The sequence below is a fragment of the Phaethon aethereus genome (genome assembly GCF_964289735.1).
Source record: "Phaethon aethereus genome assembly, chromosome: W".
NCBI classification, from domain to species: domain Eukaryota; kingdom Metazoa; phylum Chordata; class Aves; order Phaethontiformes; family Phaethontidae; genus Phaethon; species Phaethon aethereus.
In genome coordinates this window covers 43,039,425-43,064,162 of record NC_138581.1, presented here as the reverse complement: position 1 = coordinate 43,064,162, position 24,738 = coordinate 43,039,425, and the positions used below count along the sequence as shown (strand labels likewise).

General features: G+C 47.3%; 1 protein-coding gene across 1 annotated transcript in view; it reads left to right on the top strand.

Moving 5' to 3' along the window:
* LOC309415272 (zinc finger protein 462-like) overlaps positions 1-24,738 on the top strand; it is a gene marked incomplete at its 3' end in the record, with an annotated part of 81,502 nt that overhangs the window by 20,786 nt on the left and 35,978 nt on the right. The window contains exons 5-6 of the mRNA XM_082012741.1: positions 172-290; positions 8,601-8,792. Coding sequence (XP_081868867.1) covers positions 172-290; positions 8,601-8,792 — 311 coding nt within the window. The remainder of the gene's footprint in view (positions 1-171; positions 291-8,600; positions 8,793-24,738) is intronic.

The window sequence follows — 24,738 nt, the reverse complement described above, 5'->3', positions numbered from 1 at the left end:
TTTTGTTTTTTCCTCAAATAGCCTTTATCCTATAAGTGACTCTCTTGTTAGTCTGGATCGGGTATAATTTAATTTTAATATAGTAAAATAACTATTAAAATTAAATTATAACTTTAAAATTAAATTATAATTTTATAATTGTTTCCCTTTTTTTGTCTGTCTTTTGATCAGTCTGGATCGCCATATGCAGACTCATCATGGACACCATAAGCCATTCCGTTGCAAGCTCTGTCCATTCAAGTCCTCTTACAATAGCCGCTTGAAAACCCATATACTCAAAGCTCATGCTGGTAAGTCAATCAGTTCCTTGCTTGCACTCTCCCTTGTCCTCTCTTGATCTTTTTCTCTTGATGTCAGGTACACGTACTTGCTCTGGTGTGCTCCCTCTTATTCAACCTCATAGAGAGTCATGCTTGTTCTCTCTCTCTCCCTCCCTTGTGGGCAGTCACACATGCTCTCCACACTCTCTTTCATGGTCACAAGCTCTTCCTGTGCGGTTGTGCACTCTCCCGCTCTCATGCGTGGTCACATGCTCCCTCTCACTTTTGTGTGTCCCCTCTCAATCAACCTTGTGCACGGTTGCACTCGCTCTTCTGCCTTCCCTCTCTCCCTCACATGCAGTCATGCTCACTCTCCCTCTCTATCTAGGTTGTGATCCCACTCTCTCACTTGTGATTGTGTGTGGTCTCTGTCATGTGTTATTTTTCTCTCTTGCTTGCTCACTCTCTCATAATTGTGCTTGCTCGCCCTCTTCATGTGCAGCTGTGCTCTCATGAGCTGTTTCTTGCTTCCTCTCACTGTCACAGTCATGTGCTCCCTGTTGCTCAACCTTGTGTGTGGTCATGCTCACTCTCCCTCTCTAGGCTGTGCATGCTGTTCCTCTCTTGGGTGTGATGGCACATGCTTTCCTGCACTTGGTCACTAATCCTCTATGTCTGTGGCGCTCTCTCTCACAGACCATTGTATGCTCTCCCTCACACACAGTCATGTTTGCGTGACCTTCTCTGGGTCATGTTCTCTCTGTATCTCATGTGTAGTTGTGTATGCTCCTTTCCTCTCTCTCTCTCACACTCTCTCAGGGGACATGACGGAATCACAGAATCATTAAGGCTGGAAAAGACCTTTAAGATCAAGTCCAACCATCAACCCAACACCACCATGCCCACTAAACCATGTCCTGAAGTGCCACGTCTCCACATTTTTTGAACACTTCCAGTGATGGTGACTCCACCACCTCCCTGGGAAGCCTGTTCCAATGTTGGACCACTCTCTCTGTAAAGAAATTTTTCCTAATATCCAGTCTAAACCTCCCCTGGCACAACTTGAGGCCATTTCCTCTCGTTCTATCACTAGTTACTTGGGAGAAGAGACCAACACCCACCTCACTACAACCCCCTTTCAGGTAGTTGTAGAGAGTGATAAGGTCTCCCCTCAGCCTCCTCTTCTCCAGACTAAATAACACCAGGTCCCCCACCTGCTCCTCGTAAGACTTGTCCTCCAGACCCCTCACCAACTTCGTTGTCCTTCTTTGGACACACTCAAGCAACTCAATGTCCTTCTTGTAGCAAGGGGCCCAAAACTGAACATAGTATTCGAGGTGTGGCCTCACCAGTGCCGAGTACAGGGCGACGATCACTTCCCTACTCCTGCTGGCCACACTATTTCCAATACAGGCCAGGATGCTGTTGGCCTTCTTGGCCACCTGAGCACACTGCTGGCTCATATTCAGCCAGCTGTCAACCAGCACCCCCAGGTCCCTTTCTGCCAGGCAGCTTTCCAGCCACTCTTCCCCAAGCCCGTAGCGTTGCATGGGGTTGTTGTGACCCAAGTGCAGGACCCAGCACTTGGTCTTGTTAAACCTCATACAATTGACCTCGGCCCATCAATCCAGCCTGTCCAGATCCCTCTGCAGAGCCCTCCTACCCTCAAGCAGATCAACACTCCTGCCCAACTTGGTGTCATCTGCAAACTTACTGAGGGAGCACTTGATCCCCTCATTCAGATCATCAATAAATATATTGAACAAGACCGGCCCCAGAACCGAGCCCTGGGGAACACCGCTTGTAATCGGCCGCAAACTGGATTTAACTCCGTTCACCACAACTCTCTGGGCTCGGCCATCCAGCCAGTTCTTTACCCAGCAAAGAGTAAACCTGTCTAAGCCATGAGCCGCCAGTTTCTCCAGGAGAATGCTGTGGGAGACACTGTCAAAGGCTTTACTAAAGTCCAGGAAAACGACATTTACAGCCTTTCCCTCATCCACTAGGCGGGTCACCTGGTCATAGAAGGAGATCAGGTTGGTCAAGCAGGACCTGCCTTTCATGAACCCATGCTGGCTGGGCCTGATCCCTTGGTTGTCCTGCACGTGCCCTGTGAGCACTCTCAAGACGAACCGCTCCATGATCTTCCCCAGTACAGAGATCAGGCTGACAGGCCTGTAGTTCCCCAGGTACTCCTTCCAGCCCTTGTAGATGGGTGTCACATTGGCAGGCCTCCATCCATCTGGGACCTCCCCTGTTAACCAGGACTGCTGATAAATGATGGAGAGTGGCTTGGAAAGCTCATCCACCATCTCCCTCAGTACTCTTGGGTGGATCCCATAAGGCCCCATAGAGTTGTGGGTGTCCAGGTGGCTTAACATGTCCTTAAATGCTTCCTCCTGGATTATGGGGAGTTTATTCTGCTCTCCATCCCTGTCTTCCAGCTCAGGGTGCTGAATCCCCTGAGGATACTTGGTCTGGCTATTAAAGACTGAGGCCAAGGCGGCATTAAGTACCTCAGCCTTTTCCTCATCCTTGGTGACAATGTTCCCCCCCGTATCCAGGAAGGGATGCAGATTCTCCTTGCCTCTCTTTTTGTTGTTAATATATTTGTAAAAACATTTTTTGTTATCCCTTATGACGGTGGCCAGATTGAGTTCTAGCTGGGCTTTTGCCTTTCTATTTTTCTCTCTGCATGACCTAACGAGATCCTTGTACTCTTCTTGAGTTGCCTGCCCCTCCTTCCAAAGGTGACAAAGTCTCCTTTTCTTCCTGAGTCCCAGCAAAAGCTCCCTGTTCAGCCAGGCCAGTTGTCTTCCTCGACAGCTCGTCTTGCGGCACATGGGGACTGCCTGCTCCTGCACCTTTAAGATTTCTTGAAGAATGTCCAGCCTTCCTGGACCCCTTTGCCCTTCAGGACTGTCTCCCAAAGGACTCTCTCAACCAGTATCCTGAACAGGCCAAAGTCTGCCCTCCGGAAGTCCATGGTAGCGGTTTTGCTGACCCCCCTCCTTACTTCACTAAGAATTGAGAATTCTATCATTTCATGGTCTCTAATCCCAAGACAGCCTCCAAACACCACATCTCCCACCAGTCCTTCTCTGTTTGTAAACAGCACGTCAAGCGAGGCACCTCCCCTGGTAGGCTCCCTTACCAGCTGTTTCAGGAAGTTATCTTCCACACACTCCAGGGACCTCCTAGACTGTTTCCTCTCTGCTGTGTTATGCTTCCAGCAGATGTCCGGTAAATTGAAGTCCCCCACAAGAACAAGGCCTAGCGATTGTGAGACTTCTGCCAGTCGCTTGTAGAATGCTTCATCTGCCTCTTCGTCCTGGTTGGGTGGTCTATAACAGACACCCAGCAGGATATCTGCCTCATTGGCCTTCCCCCTCATCCTTACCCATAAGCACTCGACCATGTCATCACAATTGTTGAGCTCTATACAATCAAAACACTCCCTATCATACAGAGCCACCCCACCACCTCTCCTTCCTTGTCTATCCCTTCTGAAGAGCTTATAGCCATCCATTGCAACACTCCAGTCCTGTGAGTCATCCCACCATGTTTCTGTGATGGCAACTAAGTCATAACTATCCTGCTGCACAATGGCTTCCAGCTCCTCCTGTTTGCTGCCCATGCTGCATGCATTGGTGTAGATGCACTTGAGCTGGACTATCGATTTCTCCCCCAACATTGGCATGCCACCTCTAGGCTCATCTCTAGCGGGCCTGGGTTTATCCCCTTCCCCTTTCGAGTCTAGTTTAAAGCCCTCTTGATGAGCACCGCCAACTCATAAGCGAGAATCCTTTTCCCCCTTGGAGATAGCTGAACTCCATCTGCTGCCAGCAGGCCTGGTGCCACGTAAACCACCCCATGGTCAAAAACCCCAGAATTCCGCCGATGGCACCAGCCTCTGAGCCACATGTTAACCAGGTGTGTTTTCCTGTTCCTTTCAGTGTTCCTGCCACTGAAGGGATTGTTGAAAACACTACCTGTGCTCCTGATCCATCAACCAGTCGCCCCAGTGCTCTGAAGTCCCTTTTAATCACTTTTAGACTTCTTTGTGCAACCTTGTCACTGCCAATCTGCATAACCAACAGCAGGTAGTAATCAGTGGGCTGAACCAGACCAGGGAGTTTCCTAGTAACATCTCTAACCCAGGCCACAGGGAGGCAGCAGACTTCCCTGTGGGTTGGGTCTGGTCGGCATATTGGGCCTTCTGTTCCCCTCAGAAGGGAGTCACCTATGACAATTACCCTCCTTTTTTTCTTAACAGAGGTAGTCATAATGCGTGGGGCTGACTGACTCACCCTAGGCACCCCCCTGGATGGACTTTCATCAGTATCCTCATGTGCCTGGCCCTCAAGTTCTAGAGCCCCATACCTGTTGTGTAAGGGCAGCTGGGAAGGTGAGGGAGGCTGGGAGGGGATTTGCCTGGTGCCCCGAGCAGGGACCTGTTTCCATTCCCCCTCATCTCTTAGGTCCCCTCCTTCTGCCTGGCAGCAAGAGGGTAGGGGATCCTCTGCTGCTTGTGGAGCCTCCACCTGCTGCCTTTGCCTCAGGGATGGCCAGGTGTGGCTCCACCAATCTATCTATCTCCCTCTCACACTCCCTGATACTCCTTTGCCTTTCCATTTCCTGTTTCAGCTCTGCCACCAGGCTGAGCAGGTCGCTCACCTGGTCACACCGCACACAGGTGTTGTCTCTGCTGCCATGTGGCACAAGTGACAGGCTCAGGCACTCCCTGCAGCTGGACACCTGGACAGCCGTGTGTTTGTGTGGGAGCTCAGTCTGGGTCGCCACATTCCTTCTGGCCACAGCTTTCAGCCGAGTGGAGACCATAGCTGGGCCTCTTCTGGGAGGGCGATGACCACTCCTCGAGAGAGCGTCTAGTGTCGGGGAGGGGACTGCGCCCTGCCTGCGCGCCCTGCCTGCACGTCTTCCCTGCGCGCCTTCCCTGCGCGAACTGTTGCGCCGTGCCCTTGTGACGTGCCACGTCCTGTTTGCCTGCCCTGTTCGCCACTCTCTGGGTCGCTCACGCTCCCTGGGGGCTGCTCTTGTACACGAGAGGCTTTGGCCACCACCTGCCCACGCTGAGTCAGCACTGCCGCTCATCAGGAGCTCGCTCTGCCGGCTCAGGGGTGGGGGTGGGGACTGGGACACCCTCTCTCTCCCTGCGCTTTTGCCTTCGCAGTTTTGCTGCTTTAAGAAGGGTCCCCCGGCGCAATCCTCCGCTCCGGAGCCCTTTGCCTCGGTGGCTTCCAAGTGTAGGTGCACTTGCTTTTGGTTGTTGTCCTGGTTTCAGCCAGGATAGAGCTGATTTTCTTCACAGAAGCTAGTGTGAGGCTATATTTTGGATTTGTTGATATGTTGATAACGTGCTGATGTTTTGAGCTGTTGCTACATAGTCAAGGACAGTCCAGCTTCTCGTGCTGGTATGCTAGGAAGAAGGCTGGGGGTGCACAGGAAGCTGGGAGGGGACACAGCCAGGACAGCTGACCCAGGCTGACCAAAGAGATATTCTCTACCATACAACGTCATGCTCAGTACATAAACTGGAGTTAGCCGGGGGGTGGGAATCGCTGCTTGGGGATGGGCTATCGATCACTGGGTGGTGAGCAATTGCTGTATTGGGCATCACTTGTTCTTGTACATTCCTTTGTTGGTATTATTATTATTGATATTATTGTTGTTTCCTTCTCTCTTGCTGTCCTATTAACCTGTTTTTATCTCAACCCACGAGTTTTTTCCCAATTCTCTCCCCCATCCCACTGGGGGAGGGGGGAGTGAGTGAGTGGCTGCGTGGTGCTTAGTTGCCGGCTGGGGCTAAACCACGACAGTTGTGCATGTGCATTCTCACTCTGGGACACATGTGCCCTCTCCCCTGGTTAAGTGCACATGCTCTTGCACAGTCTCAGTCTAGGCTGCGATCTCTCTCTTGTTCTGGGTTGTCTATGCTCATGCTTGCTCTCTCTGGGTGGCAGGCGCCTGCTTGGTCTATCAGTCGCACTCTCTCTGGATCTCTCTGTTTCAGACTCCCTCTGTGTCTCTGTTTCTGGGTCGCACTCGCTTTATATCTTTGGGTTGCGCTCTATCTGGTTCACGCGCTCTCTCTCTCAGGGCCATGCTTACGTTCTCTCTGGTCACGCTTGCTGCCTGTCTCTCTTGGTCACACTCACTTTCTTTGTCTGTGTCATGTTCTCTCTCTGGGTCACATGCTTTCTCTGCCTCTTTGGATCACGTGCTCTTTCTTTCTCCCTCTCTGGGTGTCTCCCTCTGGCTTGTGCATGCTCTCTTTCTCTGGGTCGCAAATGATCTCTCTGGGTCAGTCACATGCTCTTTCGCAGTTTCTTTGTCATGTACACTCTTTCAGAGCATGTGCTCTCTATCTGTGTCACACTGTACATTCTGCATTGGGCTCATGCTGTGTCTTGGTCAGATGCTTGCTCGCTCTCTGAGTTCAGAACACTCTCCCTCTTTGTAGCACTCTCTCTGGGTCTCTCTTTTTCCTGTTTTATTTCCAGTAAGTTCTTTACCAATATATCCTATTGGATAATAACCTTGTGGATCTTTTTCACTGGTCTTCCAGTAATAGTGTTTCTGTGACTTTCATTTGTTAAAAGTGTTTTTTTCTCCTCTTGTAGATATTCTGTTATTTTATTTATTCTGAGAGATGTGCATCATGCCCATACATTTGTTTAAAGTGCCTTGGTGATTGTAAAAATCCAGGTGTCTCACTCAATCTCCTCATGTCCATTATCTTTTGGGGAGTGGTCAAACTCCATTTATTATAAAATGTGTTCTTAAATAATAGCTAGAACTGTTAAGGGATGTTAGGAGCAGCTGCGTCCTCCAGCAGTTCCAGCCTAGGATTTCCTCCTGCCCGGTCACTGGGACCAGTGGCTAGTCCAGCTTGAAGTTTGCTATCGAATACACACCCCACCCCCCTGCACACTCAGTTTTGGGAAGCCTGGCACCAGGCACATGGGCTGTGACCCATGGTCCCGCTCCAGCCACTGGCGCAGATCCTCTCACTCGCCTCACTCATACCAGTCCCTCCCAGTAGCTAGTTGTCGAGACACACACCGTTCCCACCCCAGTGGCTGGAGGTTAAAGACCCCCCACTTGTGCCAGTATATGACACCACAGGCCAGGGGCACCTATACCCCCAGTCTGACTCCAGTAGCTGGCACCAGATTCCACTCACACAAATCTCACCAGTAGCTGGCACTTAGTCCTTGCAGCACACGTACGCACAGGATAGAGTGAAATTACGCAGAGTGATAGTTAAAAGATTTAATAAGAAGATATAAGAAGACAGGCCAGACTGTGGTGATCAGGCACAGGGCTCAGTCAAGCAAGTGTACCCGTTTTACATGTGACTGTTCCCTTTTATACTCATTTCTGTTCCTCCCTGCTCCCTCTTCCCCCTGTATGTCACCTCATGAGTTTGTATAGTTCTATGAATTCCTGCATCCCTCCCAGTCCAGTATCCAGGATCCCTCCTGGTTTGAAATCTTATCAGTTGCAAAGTCCATGTTGATCTTCCTGGAAGTAGAGCCTGTGGTTTCTTGGTAGTGTGGTGGGTTGACCCTGGCTAGACACCAGGTGCCCACCAAAGCTGCTCTATCACTCCCCCTCCTCAGCTGGACAGGGAAGAAAGTATAACGAGAAGCTTGTGGGTCGAGATAAGGACAGGGAGAGATCATTCAGCAATTACCGTCATGGTCAAAACAGACTTGACTTGGGGAAATTAATTTAATTTATTGCCAATCAAATCAGACTAGAGATAATGAGAACTGAAACCAAATCTTAAAACACCTTCCCCCCACCCCTCCCTTCTTCCCGGGCTCAACTTCACTCCCAATTTTTCTCTACCTCCTCCCCCTTAGTGGTACAGGGGGATGGGGAATGGGGGTTGTGGTCAGTTCATCACACGCTGTTTCTGCCACTCCTTCCTCCTCAAGGGAAGGACTCACACTCTTCCCCTGCTCTAGTGTGGGGTCCCTCCCACGGGAGACAGTTCTCCACAAACTTCTCCAGTGTGAGTCCTTCCCACAGGCTGCAGTTCTTCACGAACTGCTCCAACCTGGGTCCCTTCCATGGGTGCAGGCCTTCAGGAACTGACTGCTCCAGCGTGGGTCCCCTGCAGGGTCACAAGTCTTGCCAGCAAACCTGTTCCAGCGTGGGCTCCTCTCTCCATGGGAGTTCTCTTCGGGATAAGTCTCACACTGAAAGAGGCCATAGGAATTTTACTGATAAGTTCAGCAGGAAAAGAATGGGGATCCCGTTTTTGTTTCTTTTGTGAGCTGACAACTTGCCTGTATTTCGCTCACCCAGGTGAACATGCCTACAAATGTTCTTCCTGCACATTTTCCACCATGACAATCAGCCAGCTGAAAGAGCATTCCTTGAGAGTGCATGGGAAAGCACTGACACTACCAAGACCCCGTGTTGTCAGCCTCTCAGCCTCACTTGGCTACCACACCTCCAAGAAACACACTTCTGCTGAAGAGGTGGAGGACTCTAATGGTAAGAGGTGCCTCAGAGCAAGAATTGTCTAAAATACTACTTAATATTTTCATTTAAAAAAAAATAAGGCAGCAATTAAGAAAAATCCAAAGTCAAATCTCACCAGTTTATTCTTTACCAATTTATACTGTCAATGATTGGCCTTTGGAATAAGTCAAGCTGACCATACTTTTCAAAAAAGATTTACAACATAGGAAACTTTCAATGACAGAGCTCCCATTAAAAGTCAGTGGGAAAGAGAGCATATAATTCCATTTGCATTTCTGAAAAACACCCCTTTATCTTGTTAGCAGAGCAGTTTAGTGAAGCCACTAAAGATTAAGCATAAAAAGTAGAGGGAATAGCTAGGCAACTTTCTATTTTGTGCTTTTTATGGAAATGGGTGTGTACACAGATCCTGATGTTTGAAATACGGACAGATGGCTTATTTTTAAGATTTGCCTTGTATTTAGGCTATGGAGTTTTATTGCTTGTGCAACAAATGATGAGAATACAGGATTGAAACTTTACCGATAGAAACTGGTCATCCAGTTACATGCGTGGCACCAGACTCTTCGCATGCAATGTTCTTTCTTTAACTGGATGACAGTGAATAGAGATACTGCAAATGCCAGGAGAAGAGAAACATGCTCCACATCATCATCGATGGAGCGACTACATCAGTGGACAAGGGAAGAGCTATGGATGTTGTCTATCTGGACTTCTGTAAGGCCTTTGACACGGTCCCCCACAACATCCTTCTCTCTAAATTGGAGAGATATGGATTTGATGGGTGCACTGTTCGGTGGATGAGAAATTGGTTAGATGGTCGCAACCAGAGGGTAGAGGTCAATGGCTCAATGTCCAGATGGAGATGGGTGATGAGTGGTGTCCCTCAGGTGTCTGTATTGGGACCAGTACTGTTTAATATCTTCATCAATGACATAGGCAGTGGGATCGAGTGCACCCTCAGCAAGATTGCAGATGACACCGAGCTGAGTGGTGCGGTTGACATGCATGAGGGATGGGATGCTGTCCAGAAGAACCTGGACAAGCTCAAGAAATGGGCCCATGTGAACCTCATGAGGTTCACCAAGGCCAAGTGCAGGGTCCTGCACCTGGGTTGGGGCAACCCCCGGTATCAATACAGGCTGAGGGATAAAGGGATTGAGAGCAGCCCTGCTGAGAAGGACTTGGGGGTACTGGTGGATGAAAAGCTGCACATGAGCTGGCAATGTGCGCTCGCTGCCCAGAAAGCCAACCGTATCCTGGGCTGCATCCAAAGAAGCGTGGCCAGCAGGTCGAGGGAGGTGATTCTGCCCCTCTCCTCTGCTCTGGTGAGACCCCACCTGGAGTACTGCGTCCATCTCTGGAGCCCTCAGCACAGGAAAGACATGGACCTGGTGGAGAGGGTCCAGAGGAGGGCCACAAAAATGATCAGAGGGATGGAGAACCTCTCCTGTGAGGACAGGCTGAGAGAGTTGGGGTTGTTCAGCCTGGAGAAGAGAAGGCTCCAGGGAGACCTTATTGCAGCCTTTCAGTACTTAAAGGGGGCTTATAAGAAAGATGGGGACAGACTTTTTAGCAGGGCCTGTTGCAATAGGACAAGGGGTAATGGTTTTAAACTAAAAGAGGGTAGATTTCGACTAGATGTAAGGAATAAGTTTTTCACAATGAGGGTGGTAAAACACTGGCACAGGTTGCCCAGAGAGGTGGTAGATGCCCCATCCCTGTAAACATTCAAGGTCAGGTTGGACAGGACTCTGAGAATACTGATCTAGTTGAAGATGTCCCTGCTCATTGCAGGGGGGTTGGACTAGATGACCTTTAAAGGTCCCTTTCAACCCAAACTATTCTATGATTCTATGACATGTTTTGTGAGGAAAAGCAGCAGTGGACAAACTAGGCTCTAGGAAAGAACGCCATACTGGCCTCGAGTTGCTGTTACAAAGACAGCAAATGGCGGAACAGCTGTGGCTTTAAAAAAGAGTATTGTGCTTAGCACAGAAGTAACTATATTTGGGGCAAATTCGAATAAGAACTATAGGAAAATGTATTGGGATTACGAGGCAAGGTATTGGTAGAGGGGTGCTGCAGGGGTGGCTTCTGTGAGAAGAGACCGGGGCTGACACTGTGCTAGACAGAGCCAATTCCAGCTGGCTCCAAAACAGACCTAAAGCTGAGTCCATGAGTGACGCTGGTGGTCCCTCTGTGATAACACATTTAAGAAAGGGTAAAAAACACTGTGCACCAGCTGTGAGAGAGAGAATTGTGAAAAATGTGAGAGGAACAACCCTGCAGGCACCAAAGTCAGTGAAGAAGGTGGAGGAAGTGCTCCAGGTGCGGGACTAGAGATTCCCCTGCAGGTCGTGTTGAAGACCATGGTGAAGCAGGTTGTCCCCCTGCAGCCCATGGAGGTCCAAGGTGAAGCAGATATCCAATCAGCAGCCCATGAAGAGGACCATGCTGCAGCAGGTGGATATGCCCTGAAGGAAGCCAACTGAAGTGCATCTACACGAATGCATGCAGAATGGGCAATAAACAGTAGTAGTTGGAAGCCATTTTGCATCTGGAAAACAGTGATGTAGTTGCAATCACAGAAACATGGTGGGATGACTCACATGACTGGAGTGCTGCAATTATGTGTTTGGGGGTGAGTGTGAACACTGAATAGTTGGGAAAAGAAGTGTCCAAAGGGACCCAAGAAAATGGTACAGGGCTGGGAAGATGATTGGGAGGAGATGTGATGGTGCTTGCTTCAAGCCCATGTTCTAGTTGCCTGGAACCTGGACCACCTCCCAGTACAAACTCAAGAAAATTAGCCTGGGCTAATTAGCCTGGGCTCCTAACTCAGGAGGAATACAAGGATGTCGTGAGGTTATGTAGGGAGAAAATTAGAAAGGTCAAAGCCCAACTAGAACTTAATCTGGCTACTGCAGCAATAACAGCACTCCTGGTTAACAGGGGAGGTCCCAGATGACTAGAGGCTTGCCAATGTGATGCCCATCTATAAGGACCGGAAGGAGGATCCAGGGAACTACAGGCCTGTCAGCCTGACCTCGGGGCCGGGGAAGGTTATGGAGCAGCTAATCTTGAGTGCCATCACATGGCATGTACAGGACAACCAGGTGATCAGGCCCAGTCAGCACGGGTTTATGAAAGGCAGGTCCTGCTTGACTAATTTGATCTTCTTCTATGACAAGGTGACCCACTTAGCAGATGAGGGAAAGGATGTAGATGTCATTTTCCTGGACTTTAGTAAAGCCTTTGACATCGTTTCTCACAGCATTGTTGTTGCAACACCTCTCTCCATCATTTTTGAAAAATCATGGAGAACGGGAGAGGTGCCTGAGGACTGGAGGAAAGCCAATGTCACCCCAGTCTTCAAAAAGGGCAAGAAGGAAGAGCTGGGAAATTATAGACTGATCAGCCTCACCTCCATCCCTGGGAAGGTGATGGAACAGCTCTTTCTGGAGGCCATCTCTAGGCACATGGATGAAAAGAAAGTTATCAGGAGTAGTCAGCATAGATTCACCAAGGGGAGATTGTGCTTGACCAACCTGATAGCCTTCTATGATGGAGTGACTAGCTGGGTAGATGAAGGGAGAGCAGTGGATGTGGTTTACCTTGACTTCAGTAAGGCTATGACACTGTCTCCCATAACATCCTCATAGTGAAGCTCAGGAAGTATGGGTTGGATGAGTGGACTGTGAGATGGATCGAGAACTGGCTAAGCAAGAGAGCTCAAAGGGTTGTGGTCAGCGGCGCAGAGGCCAGTTGGAGGCCTGTAGCTAGTGATGTTCCCCAGGGATCAGTACTGGGTCCAGTTCAACATCTTCATCAATGACCTAGATGAAGGGTTGGAATGTACCCTCAGCAAGTTTGCTGCTGATACAAAACTGGGAGGAGTGGCTGATAGACCAGGAGGCTGTGCTGCCATTCAATGGGATCTGGACAGACTGGAGAGTTGGGCGGAGGGGAACCTCATGAAATTTAACAAGGACAAGTGTAGAGTTCTGCACCTGAGGAGGAACAACCCCATGCACCAGTACAGGTCAGGGGTTGACCTGCTGGAAAGCAGCTCCATGGAGAAGGACCTTGGAGTCCTGGTAGACAATGTTATCCATGGGACAGCAATGTGCCCTGGTGGCCAAGAGGGCCAATGGTATCCTGGGGTGCATTAAGAAGAGTGTGACCAGCAGGTCGAGAGAGGTTATCCTCCCCCTCTACTCTGTGCTGGTGAGGCCTCATCTGGAGTATTGTGTCCAGTTCTGGGCTCCCCAGTTCAAGAGAGACAGGAAACTTTTGGAGAGGGTCCAACAGAGGACTACGAAGATGATTAAGGGACTGGAACATCTCTCGTATGAGGAAAGGCTGAGAGACCTGGGGCTATTTAGTCTGGGGAAGAGAAGGCTGAGAGGGGACCGTATCAATCTCTATAAATATCTGAAGGGTGGCTGTCAGGAGGATGGAGCCAGCCTCTTTTCAGTAGTGCCCAGTGATAGGACGAGGGGCAATGGGCACAAACTGCAGCACAGGGAGTTCCACCTCAACATGAGGAAAAACTTCTTTACTGTGAGGGTGACGGAGCACTGGAACAGGCTGCCCAGAGAGGTTGTGGAGTCTCCTTCTCTGGAGACCTTCAAAACCCGACTGGACGCGTTCCTGTGCAACCTGCCCTAGGTGATCCTGCTTTGGCAGGTGGGTTGGACCAGATGATCTTCAGAGGTCCCTTCCAACCCCTACCATTCTGTGATTCTGTGATTCTTCTGAAGAAAGTGGCTGCTCATGGCTTGGACGGGCATACTCTTCACTGGGTAAAAAAACTGGCTGGATGTCTGGGCCTAAAGAGTTGTGGTGAATGGAGTTAAATCCCGTTGGCCAGTCACAAGTGGCATTCCCCAGATCTCAGTATTGGGGCCAGTTCTGTTTACAGTGATCTGGATGAGGGGATCAAGTGCACCCTCAGTATGTTTGCAGATGGCACCAAGTTGGGCAGGAGTGTTGATCTGCTGGTGGGTAGGAAAACTCTAGGGGTCTGGACAGGCTGGATCGATGGGCTGATCCTGAAACCTGGGATGATGATATTTGGGACTCTAATGATGAATTAATAACAGAAGCCTATCAGGCAGTCCCTAGTTACTGTAATTAAGTAGACCTATGCAAACAAGGGCATTGTTCCCCAGAACATGATCACTCAACAGGTCCTTTACTCAGATCAAGATTAAGGCTGTGTGGGAAACTTACAGCCAACACCCTCAGGAAACTGCCTTGCAGTGACTATGGAGGTGCTGGGAAACCAGAGGAGGTGGGATACAGCTGATGGCTCAGCAGAGCAAAGCTCTTGGGGGTTTGAGTCTGTACTGGGTTTGCTTGGCAAGGTTTTGGTAGCGGTGGGGGTTGCAGGGGTGGCTTCTGCAAGAAGTTGCTAGAAGCTTCCACTATGTCCAATAGAGCCAATGCCAGCCGGCTCCAAGACGGACCCACTGCTGGTGAAGGCCGAGCCAATCAGCGACGGTGGTAGTGCCTCTGTGATAACATATTTAAGAAGGGGGAAAAAACTGGCACGCAGCATTTGCAGCCGGAGAGAGGAGTAAGAATATGTGAAAACAACTCTACAGACACCAAGGTCAGTGAAGAAGGAGGGGGAGGAGGTGCTCCAGGCACCAGAGCAGAGATTCCCCTGCAGCCCATGGTGAAGACCATGGTGAGGCAGGCTGTCCTCCTGCAGCCCATGGAACTTCACGGTGGAGCAGATATCCACCTGCATCCCATGGAGGACCCCATGCTGGAGCAAGCTCCTGGCAGGACCTGTGGCCCTGTGGAGAGAGGAGCCCACGTTGGAGCATGTTTGCTGGCAGGACTTGTGACCCCACAGGGGATCCATGCTGGAGCAGTCTGTTCCTGAAGGACTGCACCCTGTGGAAGGGACACAGACTGGAGCAGTTCATGCAGAACTGCAGCCTGTGGGAAGGACTCACGTTGGAGGAGTTCGCGGACAACTGTCTCCTATGGGAGGGACCCCACACAGGAGCAGGGGAAGAGTGAGAATCCTTCCCTTGAGGAGGAAGGAGCAGCAGAAAACGTGTGATGAACTGATCGCAACCCCCATTCCCCATCCTCCTGTGCCGCTCGGGGGGGAGGTGGTAGAGAAATCATGAGAAAAGTTGAGCCTGGGAAGAAGGGAGGGGTGTGGGGAAGACGTTTTAAGATTTGGTCTTATTTCTCATTATCCTCCTCTGATTTTGATTGGCAATAAATTAATTAATTTCCCCAAGTTGAGTCTGTTTTGCCCATGTCGGTAACTGCTGAATGATCTCTCCCTGTCCTTATCTCGATCCATAAGCTTGTTATATTTTCTCTCCCCTGTCCGGCTGAGGAGGGGGAGCGATAGAGCAGCTTTGGTGGGCACCTGGTGTCTAGCCAAGGTCAACCCACCACAGGGTCCTATGCCACTTGTAAACACTGCCCTATGTAATGGGGGTGGATTTGGGGATCAGCTGACGGAGGGATATGTTAAGAAATGGTCTGATCTTGCTGATCCCAAAAATAAGATATCCCCGTGGAGGGACTGGGAAGAAGGAGGTATTTGGCTGCAGTTGCTTGGGTTGATGGAATATGTTCACAGGCAAGGGCGGACCCCAATAAGTCTGTGGCCACTGATGCCGTGGCCCAATAGCTCTGATGGTTAGACAGAGTTATTAATGTCCTTCTGGTAGCTCAGTGGGTGCCCTGTTGACCAACGAGTGACCTATATTTACTGTACTAGAAAGAGCATTGTTGGTAATGTCTAAAGTCCAGTGGTCTGGTCGACCAAGCATTGGAACAGGTTGCCCAGGGAAGTGGTGGAGTCACCATCACTAGAGGGATTTAAAAGACGTGTAGACATGGCGCTTAGGGACATGGCTTAGTGGGCATGGTGGTATTGGGTTGACGGTTGGACTTGATGATCTTGGAGGTCTTTTCCAACCTTAATGATTCTATGATGCTATGACCTCAGAAAAAACATCAGGAAGATATGGGAATTCTCCATGCCCCTGCCCTATACACTAGGACTTATGGATGGTCCTGAAGGAAAAGGGGGAGAATATGACTGAGTGGAATGAAAAAAAACATTAGATATCTAGCACTGTGAATCAAGGAATTGCAAGTGCAAGGCAAAGGTCAGAGCTCAGTTAAACCGTTAGCTCCTCCTGCTCTGACCTCCAGGCCACATACTGTTTGGGTAGCTGAATTGAATTTACTGCATTATAGGGACCTCACCACTTGCCTGGTGGCAAATGGGGATAACTGAATCTATTGGACTATCTGGGTACCTCAACAGTATCATGCCCTAGCACATGCTGTCCTCATCACACAAAAAACCCTGAGTTTTGATGTATGCACATCCCTGGTTATAGCAGATTGACCAAATCTTTATATCAAGTAACCTGGAAAGAGTCAGTCTGAACAGGCAGAGGAACAGCAGCAAGCTTTTGAGCAGATCAACCAGGAAATAGCCCACGTGATGGCATTAGGACTTATCTGGGAAGGTAGTGATATAAAACATTTGTAATATACCAGTGCAGGAAAAAACAGCATCATATGAAGCTTGTGGCAATGAGCCCCTTGAGATGGGTGGGTGGCCATTGGGATTCTGGAGCTAGAGTCACAAAGGGGTAGAAAATAATTATATCCCTCTGGAATAAGAAGTCTTGGCTACATATGGAGGTGTTCTGAGTGCCACTGAGGTATTAGGCATAGAGCAGACACTGTGGTTATGCTCCAGACCGCTGGTACTGAATTTTATGTTCAAGGATTCAAAACCCACTGGGGGAAGAGCAACCACTGCTATGTGGCAAAAATGGGTCCTGGCTCTTACCCAGTAGGCACATACTAGTTCAGGCTCCAGACCAGGTTTAGTTCCACTTGTTAGTCAGTGGCCAGCAAATCAACAGTAGAAGGAACACTGAACTCCTTGGACCATTGATGCCCCAGCGTATGATGAATTAAATGCAAAAAATAAATGATGGAGTTCATTTACTGACAGATCCTGTAACATCACAGCAGGAAATAGGAGATGACAAGCCACTTCCTAGAACCCCTCCACAGGAGAAGCTGCAACTTGCAAAGGGACTGGATGCTCCAATCAGTTTGCAGAGGTAATGGCCTTTGAGGATCACCGTGGAACATACTTGAAGTGTGTGTGTGACTGACCACTAAACCTCTACAATGGACGAAGGCTCAGAGAAGATGGGCAAGGGTGATGTGCCCACGAAGCTCAGAGAATACTGCAAAGAAGCTGACTTTATCTCAATATAAAGGGGACAGGAGGGTGGCCTTTGTTTTAGATAAACAGCTATGTCAGTTGAGCGGATCAACTGGTGGTGTAAATGTTTCTCCCCAGTTAGTAAAAGGGTATGAATGTCTCCCTTAGTTAGCCAGACTGGCATAGAGGGAGTGAATACGTGGCTCATCCCAACGTAAAATATAAAAATTAAACAACTAGCAAAGGAATGTCGAAGAGAGCAACAGGTTTGAGCTGGCTTCAACCCACATATTCCTTCCTGGCGATTGGGGACGCCCATTGTCATGACAGTGCTCATATTACAGAGGCATGTAATGAGAATCACATTGGTATTGTGATTGAACTGTGTACTACAATTGCTATATTTTGCTAAATGTAACTTATGTTTCTATTGTGTTTTCAGTTTTCAGAAGAAGGATCCGGGGAACTACAGGCCTGTCAGCCTGACCTCGGGGCCAGGGAAGGTTATAGAGCAGCTCATCTTGAGTGCCATCACACGGCATGTACAGGACAACCAAGGGATCTGGCCCAGCCAGCACGGGTTCATGAAAGGCAGGTCCTACTTGACCAACCTGATCTCCTTCTATGACCAGGTGACCCGCTTAGTGGATGAGGGAAAGGCTGTGGATGTTGTCTACCTGGACTTTAGTAAAGCCTTTGACACCATTTCCCACAGCATTCTCCTGAAGAAAGTGGCTGCTCATGGCTTGGACGGGCATACTCTTTGCTGGGTAAAAAACTGGCTGGATGGCCAGGCCCAAAGAGTTGTGTTGAACAGAGTTAAAACCAGCTGGCGGCCAGTCACAAGCAGTGTTGCCCAGGGCTCAGTATCGGGGCCAGTTCTGTTTAATATCTTTATCAATGATCTCGATGAGGGGGTCGAATGAACCTTCAGTAAGTTTGCAGATGACACCAAATTGGGCGGGAGTGTTGATATGCTTGAGGGTAGAAAGGCTTTAGAGCATTTGACAATGTCCTGCATGACATCCTCATCTCTAAATTGGAGAGACATGGATTTGATGGATGGACCACTCGCTGGATACGGAATTGGCTGTATAGTCGCACTCAAAGAGTTGCAGTCAACAGCTCAGTGTCCAAGTGGAGAGCAGTGATGAGTGGCATTCCTCAGGGGTCGGTATTGGGACCGGTGGTGTTTAACATCTTTGTCGGTGACATGGACAGTGGGATTGAGTGCACCCTCAGCAAGTTTGCCAATGACACCAAGCTGTGTGGTGTGGAAGACATGCTGGAGGGAAAGGGATGCCATCCAGAGGGACCTTGACAGGCTTCAGAGGTGGGCCTGTGCGAACCTCAGGAGGTTCAACAAGGCCAAGCGCAATATCCTACACATGAGTCGGGGCAACCCCAAGCACAAATACAGGCTGGGCAGAGAATGGATTGAAAGTAGCCCTGAGGAGAAGAACTTGGGGGTGTTGGTTGAAGAGAATCTCAACATGACCTGGAAATGTGCACTTGCGGCCCAGAAAGCCAACCTTATCCTGGGCTGCATCAAAAGACGCGTGGCCAGCAGGTCAAGGGAGGTGATTCTCCCCCTCTACTCCACTCTGGTGAGACCCCACTTGGAGTACTGCGTCCAGCTCTGGGGCCCCCAACATAAGAAGGACATGGTCCACAGGAGGGCCATGAAAACGATCAGAGGGCTGGAGCACCTCTCCTATGAGGAAAGGCTGAGAGAGTTGGGGTTGTTCAGCCTGAAGAAGAGAAGACTCTGGGGAGACCTTATTGCAGCCTTCCAGTACCTGAAGGGGGCCTACAAGAAAGCTGGAGAGGGACTTTTACAAGGGCATGTAGTGATAGGACAAGGGGTAATGGCTTTAAACTGAAAAGAGAGTAAAATTGGATTGGATATAAGGAAGAAATTCTTGCCCAGAGAAGCTGTGGATGCCCCATCCTTGGAAGCGTTCAAGGCCAGGTTAGATGGGGCTTTGAGCAACCTGGTCTAGTGGAAGGTGTCCCTGCCCATGGAAGAGGAGTTGGAACTAGATGATCTTTAAGGTCCTTTCCAACTCAAATCATTCTATGATTCTACAGAGGGATCTGGACAGGCTGGATCGATGGGCTGAGGTCAACTGTATGAGGTTTAATAAGGCAAAGTGCCGGGTCCTGCACTTGGGTCACAACAACCCCGTGCAACGCTACAGGTTTGGGGAAGAGTGGCTGGAGAGCTGCCTGGCGGAAAAGGACCTAGGGGTGTTGGTTGACAGCCATCTGAATATGAGCCAGCAGTGTGCCCAGGTGGCCAAGAAGGCCAACAGCATCCTGGCTTGTATCAGAAATAGTGTGGCCAGCAGGACTAGGGAAGTGATCGTCCCCCTGTACTTGGCACTGGTGAGGCCGCACTTTGAATACTGTGTTCAGTTTTGGGCCCCACGCTACAAGAAAGATTGAGGTGTTGGAGCGTGTCCAGAGAAGGGCATCAAAGCTGGTGAAGGGCCTAGAGAACAAGTCTTCTGAGGAGCGACTGAGGGAACTGGGTTGTTTAGTCTGGAGAAGAGGCGGCTGAGGGGAGATCTTATTGCTCTCTACAACTATCTGAAAGGAGGTTGTAGCGAGGTGGGTGTCAGTCTCTTTTCCCAGGTAACAAGTGATAGAACGAGAGGAAATGGCCTCAAGTTGCGCCAGGGGAGGTTTAGATTGGATATTAGGAAAAATTTATTCCCCGAAAGGGTTGTCAAGCATTGGAACAGGCTGCCCAGGGAAGTGGTTGAGTCACCATCCCTGGAGGGATGTATAGATGTGGTGCTTAGGGACATGGTTTAGCGGTGGACTTTGCAGTGTTAGGTTTATGGTTGAACTCGAGGATCTTAAAGGTCTTTTCAAACCTAAACGATTCTATGATTCTATGAAAAAGTTCCAAATGACTTCTTACAATGCATATTCAACAAGATTTTTAAATTATTCTTTTAAATGTGAATTGTATTCCAAGCGGTTATTTTCTTTCTTTTGTGATTACTCTCAGTTTTCTTTTTTGGAGTGTAGAGTCAGGACATAACACTCTTTTCCATTACAGCTTCTTTGCATCATCCTAGCCATGTAAAGTATCCTTAGTATAAATCAAAATTAGGTTCAAATTTTGTTTTTAAATGTTCACCCATTAGAACTTCTTTATACAGTATGGTTCCCTAAGCTTGTTCTTCAGTGTTTTATTGCATTATTCTGAATCTTGTCCTCCCTTTCCCCCAGTTTAGTTTAATGCCAGAATGTTATATTCCAGGTCAGTGATGTGTGGCATAAAGCGAACAAATGTTTATTATCTTGGCAGACTTTGTATGATACTCCACTTTTTCACCTTCCCACTCTCCAAGCTGTCATCACTCATGACTATATGCTTTCCCACCACTGTATGAGATGGCAATTTTGAGTCCCATTGAATTTTAATACTGATTATGCTCCTAAATCTCATAGACTACTATTAAATCTCTCCACCTTTAGCATTAGCTTATTTATTTTTAAAATTATTATTATTTGTACCGACCTGCTTGGTTTTGGACATATATTGTGGGTTTTGGTGTGGTCCTGCATCTTGATTTGTCTTCACGATCATATTTGTATCAAAAGATGAAACCTTTTGTCTCCTGTTTTTTCTTCTTGATGTTTCTCTGACAGTCTTTGTTGTGATTATCGCTTTATGTGCATCCATGCATACTAAATTAAATAGCATTCCAGATATTTTCCTTTCAGTCTCTTTAGGACTTCTTCCCACAGATCTGTAATGCCCTGGGTTTCTACTTGGTATTACATCCCCATTTTTCCCCAAGAGGTTTCAAATACTCATTGAGATTTTGTGCACTCATTCCATGTTTGCTCTGAACTCGGGAGTTAAACATCTCCTTGATGAGTTTCTTTTGTCATATAGAAGCTGATCTATCTGGCTCTGTAGTTGATGTTCTAGTACAGATTTACGAGGAAAGTGTGATGTTTTCAATTTTATCTGCTTCGCTCCCTGTGGTCATTGAGAGATTTCTTTATTAATACTTTGCAGATATAATATGCTTACTTTTCGGTGCACTCAAACCAGCAAGTCTATTGCTTTTCTTAAGTAATATTTTCCCCTCCATCCCCAGCTCTGATTTTGCAAGCATTTAAATGCTTGTATTAGATTTGTCTAGTTATGGGGATTTTTAAATACTTTTTTCCCCTCTAATTTTTCATCTGCTACTCTGTTTCTAATACCTAAACTTTTGCATGTGTTGTTCTGATTTATTCTTATTGCTTGTTTTAGGTGGGTTGTTTTTAGTGTTTAGCTGTTGTGTCCATGTCCATTGATGGCTCTTAAAGTATCTACAAATAGCTAGAGCATAATTTGACTTCCAAATAAGTTTTATGTAACTGGATGAGAACCTTAATTTTAAATATTTTTTTCTTTCTGAAATTATTGTGGTTTCTCTTCTGTTAGGACTCTGACACACATTTCATAGTTTCTATGTAGCACATAAAGCTTGAATGTTCATTTCGCTTCAGCAGGGGGGGTTCTTTATATATTTTTCCTCTGTGTATGAACCTATGGTATCCAGGCGTGTACGAAACCAACATTTTCTGAGTTCCACTGTAGTGGAGACCATGAGTTCCTTTCATATATGTAGGCTCTTTTGAAAGATATGATGACTTTCAGCAGAGTTGACTGTGTGAGTTATTGTGCCTATACTCTGGATAAATTTTTCAGAATGGCAAAATTGCTTTTTAGGCACTTCTGGAAATATTGTCTCTCTCCGCTCCTTACTGAGTCACTTCCTTTGGCTTTCCAGTAAGCATACCAGCAAACTGCAGTAATTCATTGTTGCAGTTCAAGACCGAATTGATAGTGTGAGATAGTGTGAGAAAATTGATGGTTTGAGATAAAGACAGTTTAATAGGTAAAGCCTATTAAACCATGAGTTTTCTCGCTTTTCTGATTCTCTCCCCATCCCACTGTGGGGGAGTGAGCAAGCGACTGTGTAGTGCTTAGCTGCCAGCTGGGGTTAAACTACGACACATGGCCTGCAGTTGCTCAGGGAGAGACCTGACAGAGACCCCACAAGAGGCCTTAGGAGCACCTGAGAGCAAACAGTGGGGACCCCCAGCCCTGCACCCAGACTGCATATTGTCCAGCTGGATCCGCTACACTGACCCATCCAACTTCCTACTGGTTCATGCAGGATCCTGCTGTCTCTCCTGTGGGACAGGGAGGTCATGTTAGAAACCATTATGCTGCCCACCCAGCTTCTCTCCTGGGCTATGTTGTCCCTCTCATGGAACAGGGAAGTCATATCAGTTGTTAACATTGATTATACCTGCAACTAGAAGTACTTTAGTATCTGAGCCCATTTAGTCTCCACACTATCAATTCAGTCTTGAACTGCAACAATGAATTACTGCAGTTTGCTGGTATGCTTACTGGAAAGCCAAAGGAAGTGACTCAGTAAGGAGCGGAGAGAGACAATATTTCCAGAAGTGCCTAAAAAGCAATTTTGCCATTCTGAAAAATTTATCCAGAGTATAGGCACAATAACTCACACAGTCAACTCTGCTGAAAGTCATCATATCTTTCAAAAGAGCCTACATATATGAAAGGAACTCATGGTCTCCACTACAGTGGAACTCAGAAAATGTTGGTTTCGTACACGCCTGGATACCATAGGTTCATACACAGAGGAAAAATATATAAAGAACCCCCCCTGCTGAAGCGAAATGAACATTCAAGCTTTATGTGCTACATAGAAACTATGAAATGTGTGTCAGAGTCCTAACAGAAGAGAAACCACAATAATTTCAGAAAGAAAAAAATATTTAAAATTAAGGTTCTCATCCAGTTACATAAAACTTATTTGGAAGTCAAATTATGCTCTAGCTATTTGTAGATACTTTAAGAGCCATCAATGGACATGGACACAACAGCTAAACACTAAAAACAACCCACCTAAAACAAGCAATAAGAATAAATCAGAACAACACATGCAAAAGTTTAGGTATTAGAAACAGAGTAGCAGATGAAAAATTAGAGGGGAAAAAAGTATTTAAAAATCCCCATAACTAGACAAATCTAATACAAGCATTTAAATGCTTGCAAAATCAGAGCTGGGGATGGAGGGGAAAATATTACTTAAGAAAAGCAATAGACTTGCTGGTTTGAGTGCACCGAAAAGTAAGCATATTATATCTGCAAAGTATTAATAAAGAAATCTCTCAATGACCACAGGGAGCGAAGCAGATAAAATTGAAAACATCACACTTTCCTCGTAAATCTGTACTAGAACATCAACTACAGAGCCAGATAGATCAGCTTCTATATGACAAAAGAAACTCATCAAGGAGATGTTTAACTCCCGAGTTCAGAGCAAACATGGAATGAGTGCACAAAATCTCAATGAGTATTTGAAACCTCTTGGGGAAAAATGGGGATGTAATACCAAGTAGAAACCCAGGGCATTACAGATCTGTGGGAAGAAGTCCTAAAGAGACTGAAAGGAAAATATCTGGAATGCTATTTAATTTAGTATGCATGGATGCACATAAAGCGATAATCACAACAAAGACTGTCAGAGAAACATCAGAAGAAAAAACAGGAGACAAAAGGTTTCATCTTTTGATACAAATATGATCGTGAAGACAAATCAAGATGCAGGACCACACCAAAACCCACAATATATGTCCAAAACCAAGCAGGTCGGTACAAATAATAATAATTTTAAAAATAAATAAGCTAATGCTAAAGGTGGAGAGATTTAATAGTAGTCTATGAGATTTAGGAGCATAATCAGTATTAAAATTCAATGGGACTCAAAATTGCCATCTCATACAGTGGTGGGAAAGCATATAGTCATGAGTGATGACAGCTTGGAGAGTGGGAAGGTGAAAAAGTGGAGTATCATACAAAGTCTGCCAAGATAATAAACATTTGTTCGCTTTATGCCACACATCACTGACCTGGAATATAACATTCTGGCATTAAACTAAACTGGGGGAAAGGGAGGACAAGATTCAGAATAATGCAATAAAACACTGAAGAACAAGCTTAGGGAACCATACTGTATAAAGAAGTTCTAATGGGTGAACATTTAAAAACAAAATTTGAACCTAATTTTGATTTATACTAAGGATACTTTACATGGCTAGGATGATGCAAAGAAGCTGTAATGGAAAAGAGTGTTATGTCCTGACTCTACACTCCAAAAAAGAAAACTGAGAGTAATCACAAAAGAAAGAAAATAACCGCTTGGAATACAATTCACATTTAAAAGAATAATTTAAAAATCTTGTTGAATATGCATTGTAAGAAGTCATTTGGAACTTTTTCATAGAATCATAGAATCGTTTAGGTTTGAAAAGACCTTTAAGATCCTCGAGTTCAACCATAAACCTAACACTGCAAAGTCCACCGCTAAACCATGTCCCTAAGCACCACATCTATACATCCCTCCAGGGATGGTGACTCAACCACTTCCCTGGGCAGCCTGTTCCAATGCTTGACAACCCTTTCGGGGAATAAATTTTTCCTAATATCCAATCTAAACCTCCCCTGGCGCAACTTGAGGCCATTTCCTCTCGTTCTATCACTTGTTACCTGGGAAAAGAGACTGACACCCACCTCGCTACAACCTCCTTTCAGATAGTTGTAGAGAGCAATAAGATCTCCCCTCAGCCGCCTCTTCTCCAGACTAAACAACCCAGTTCCCTCAGTCG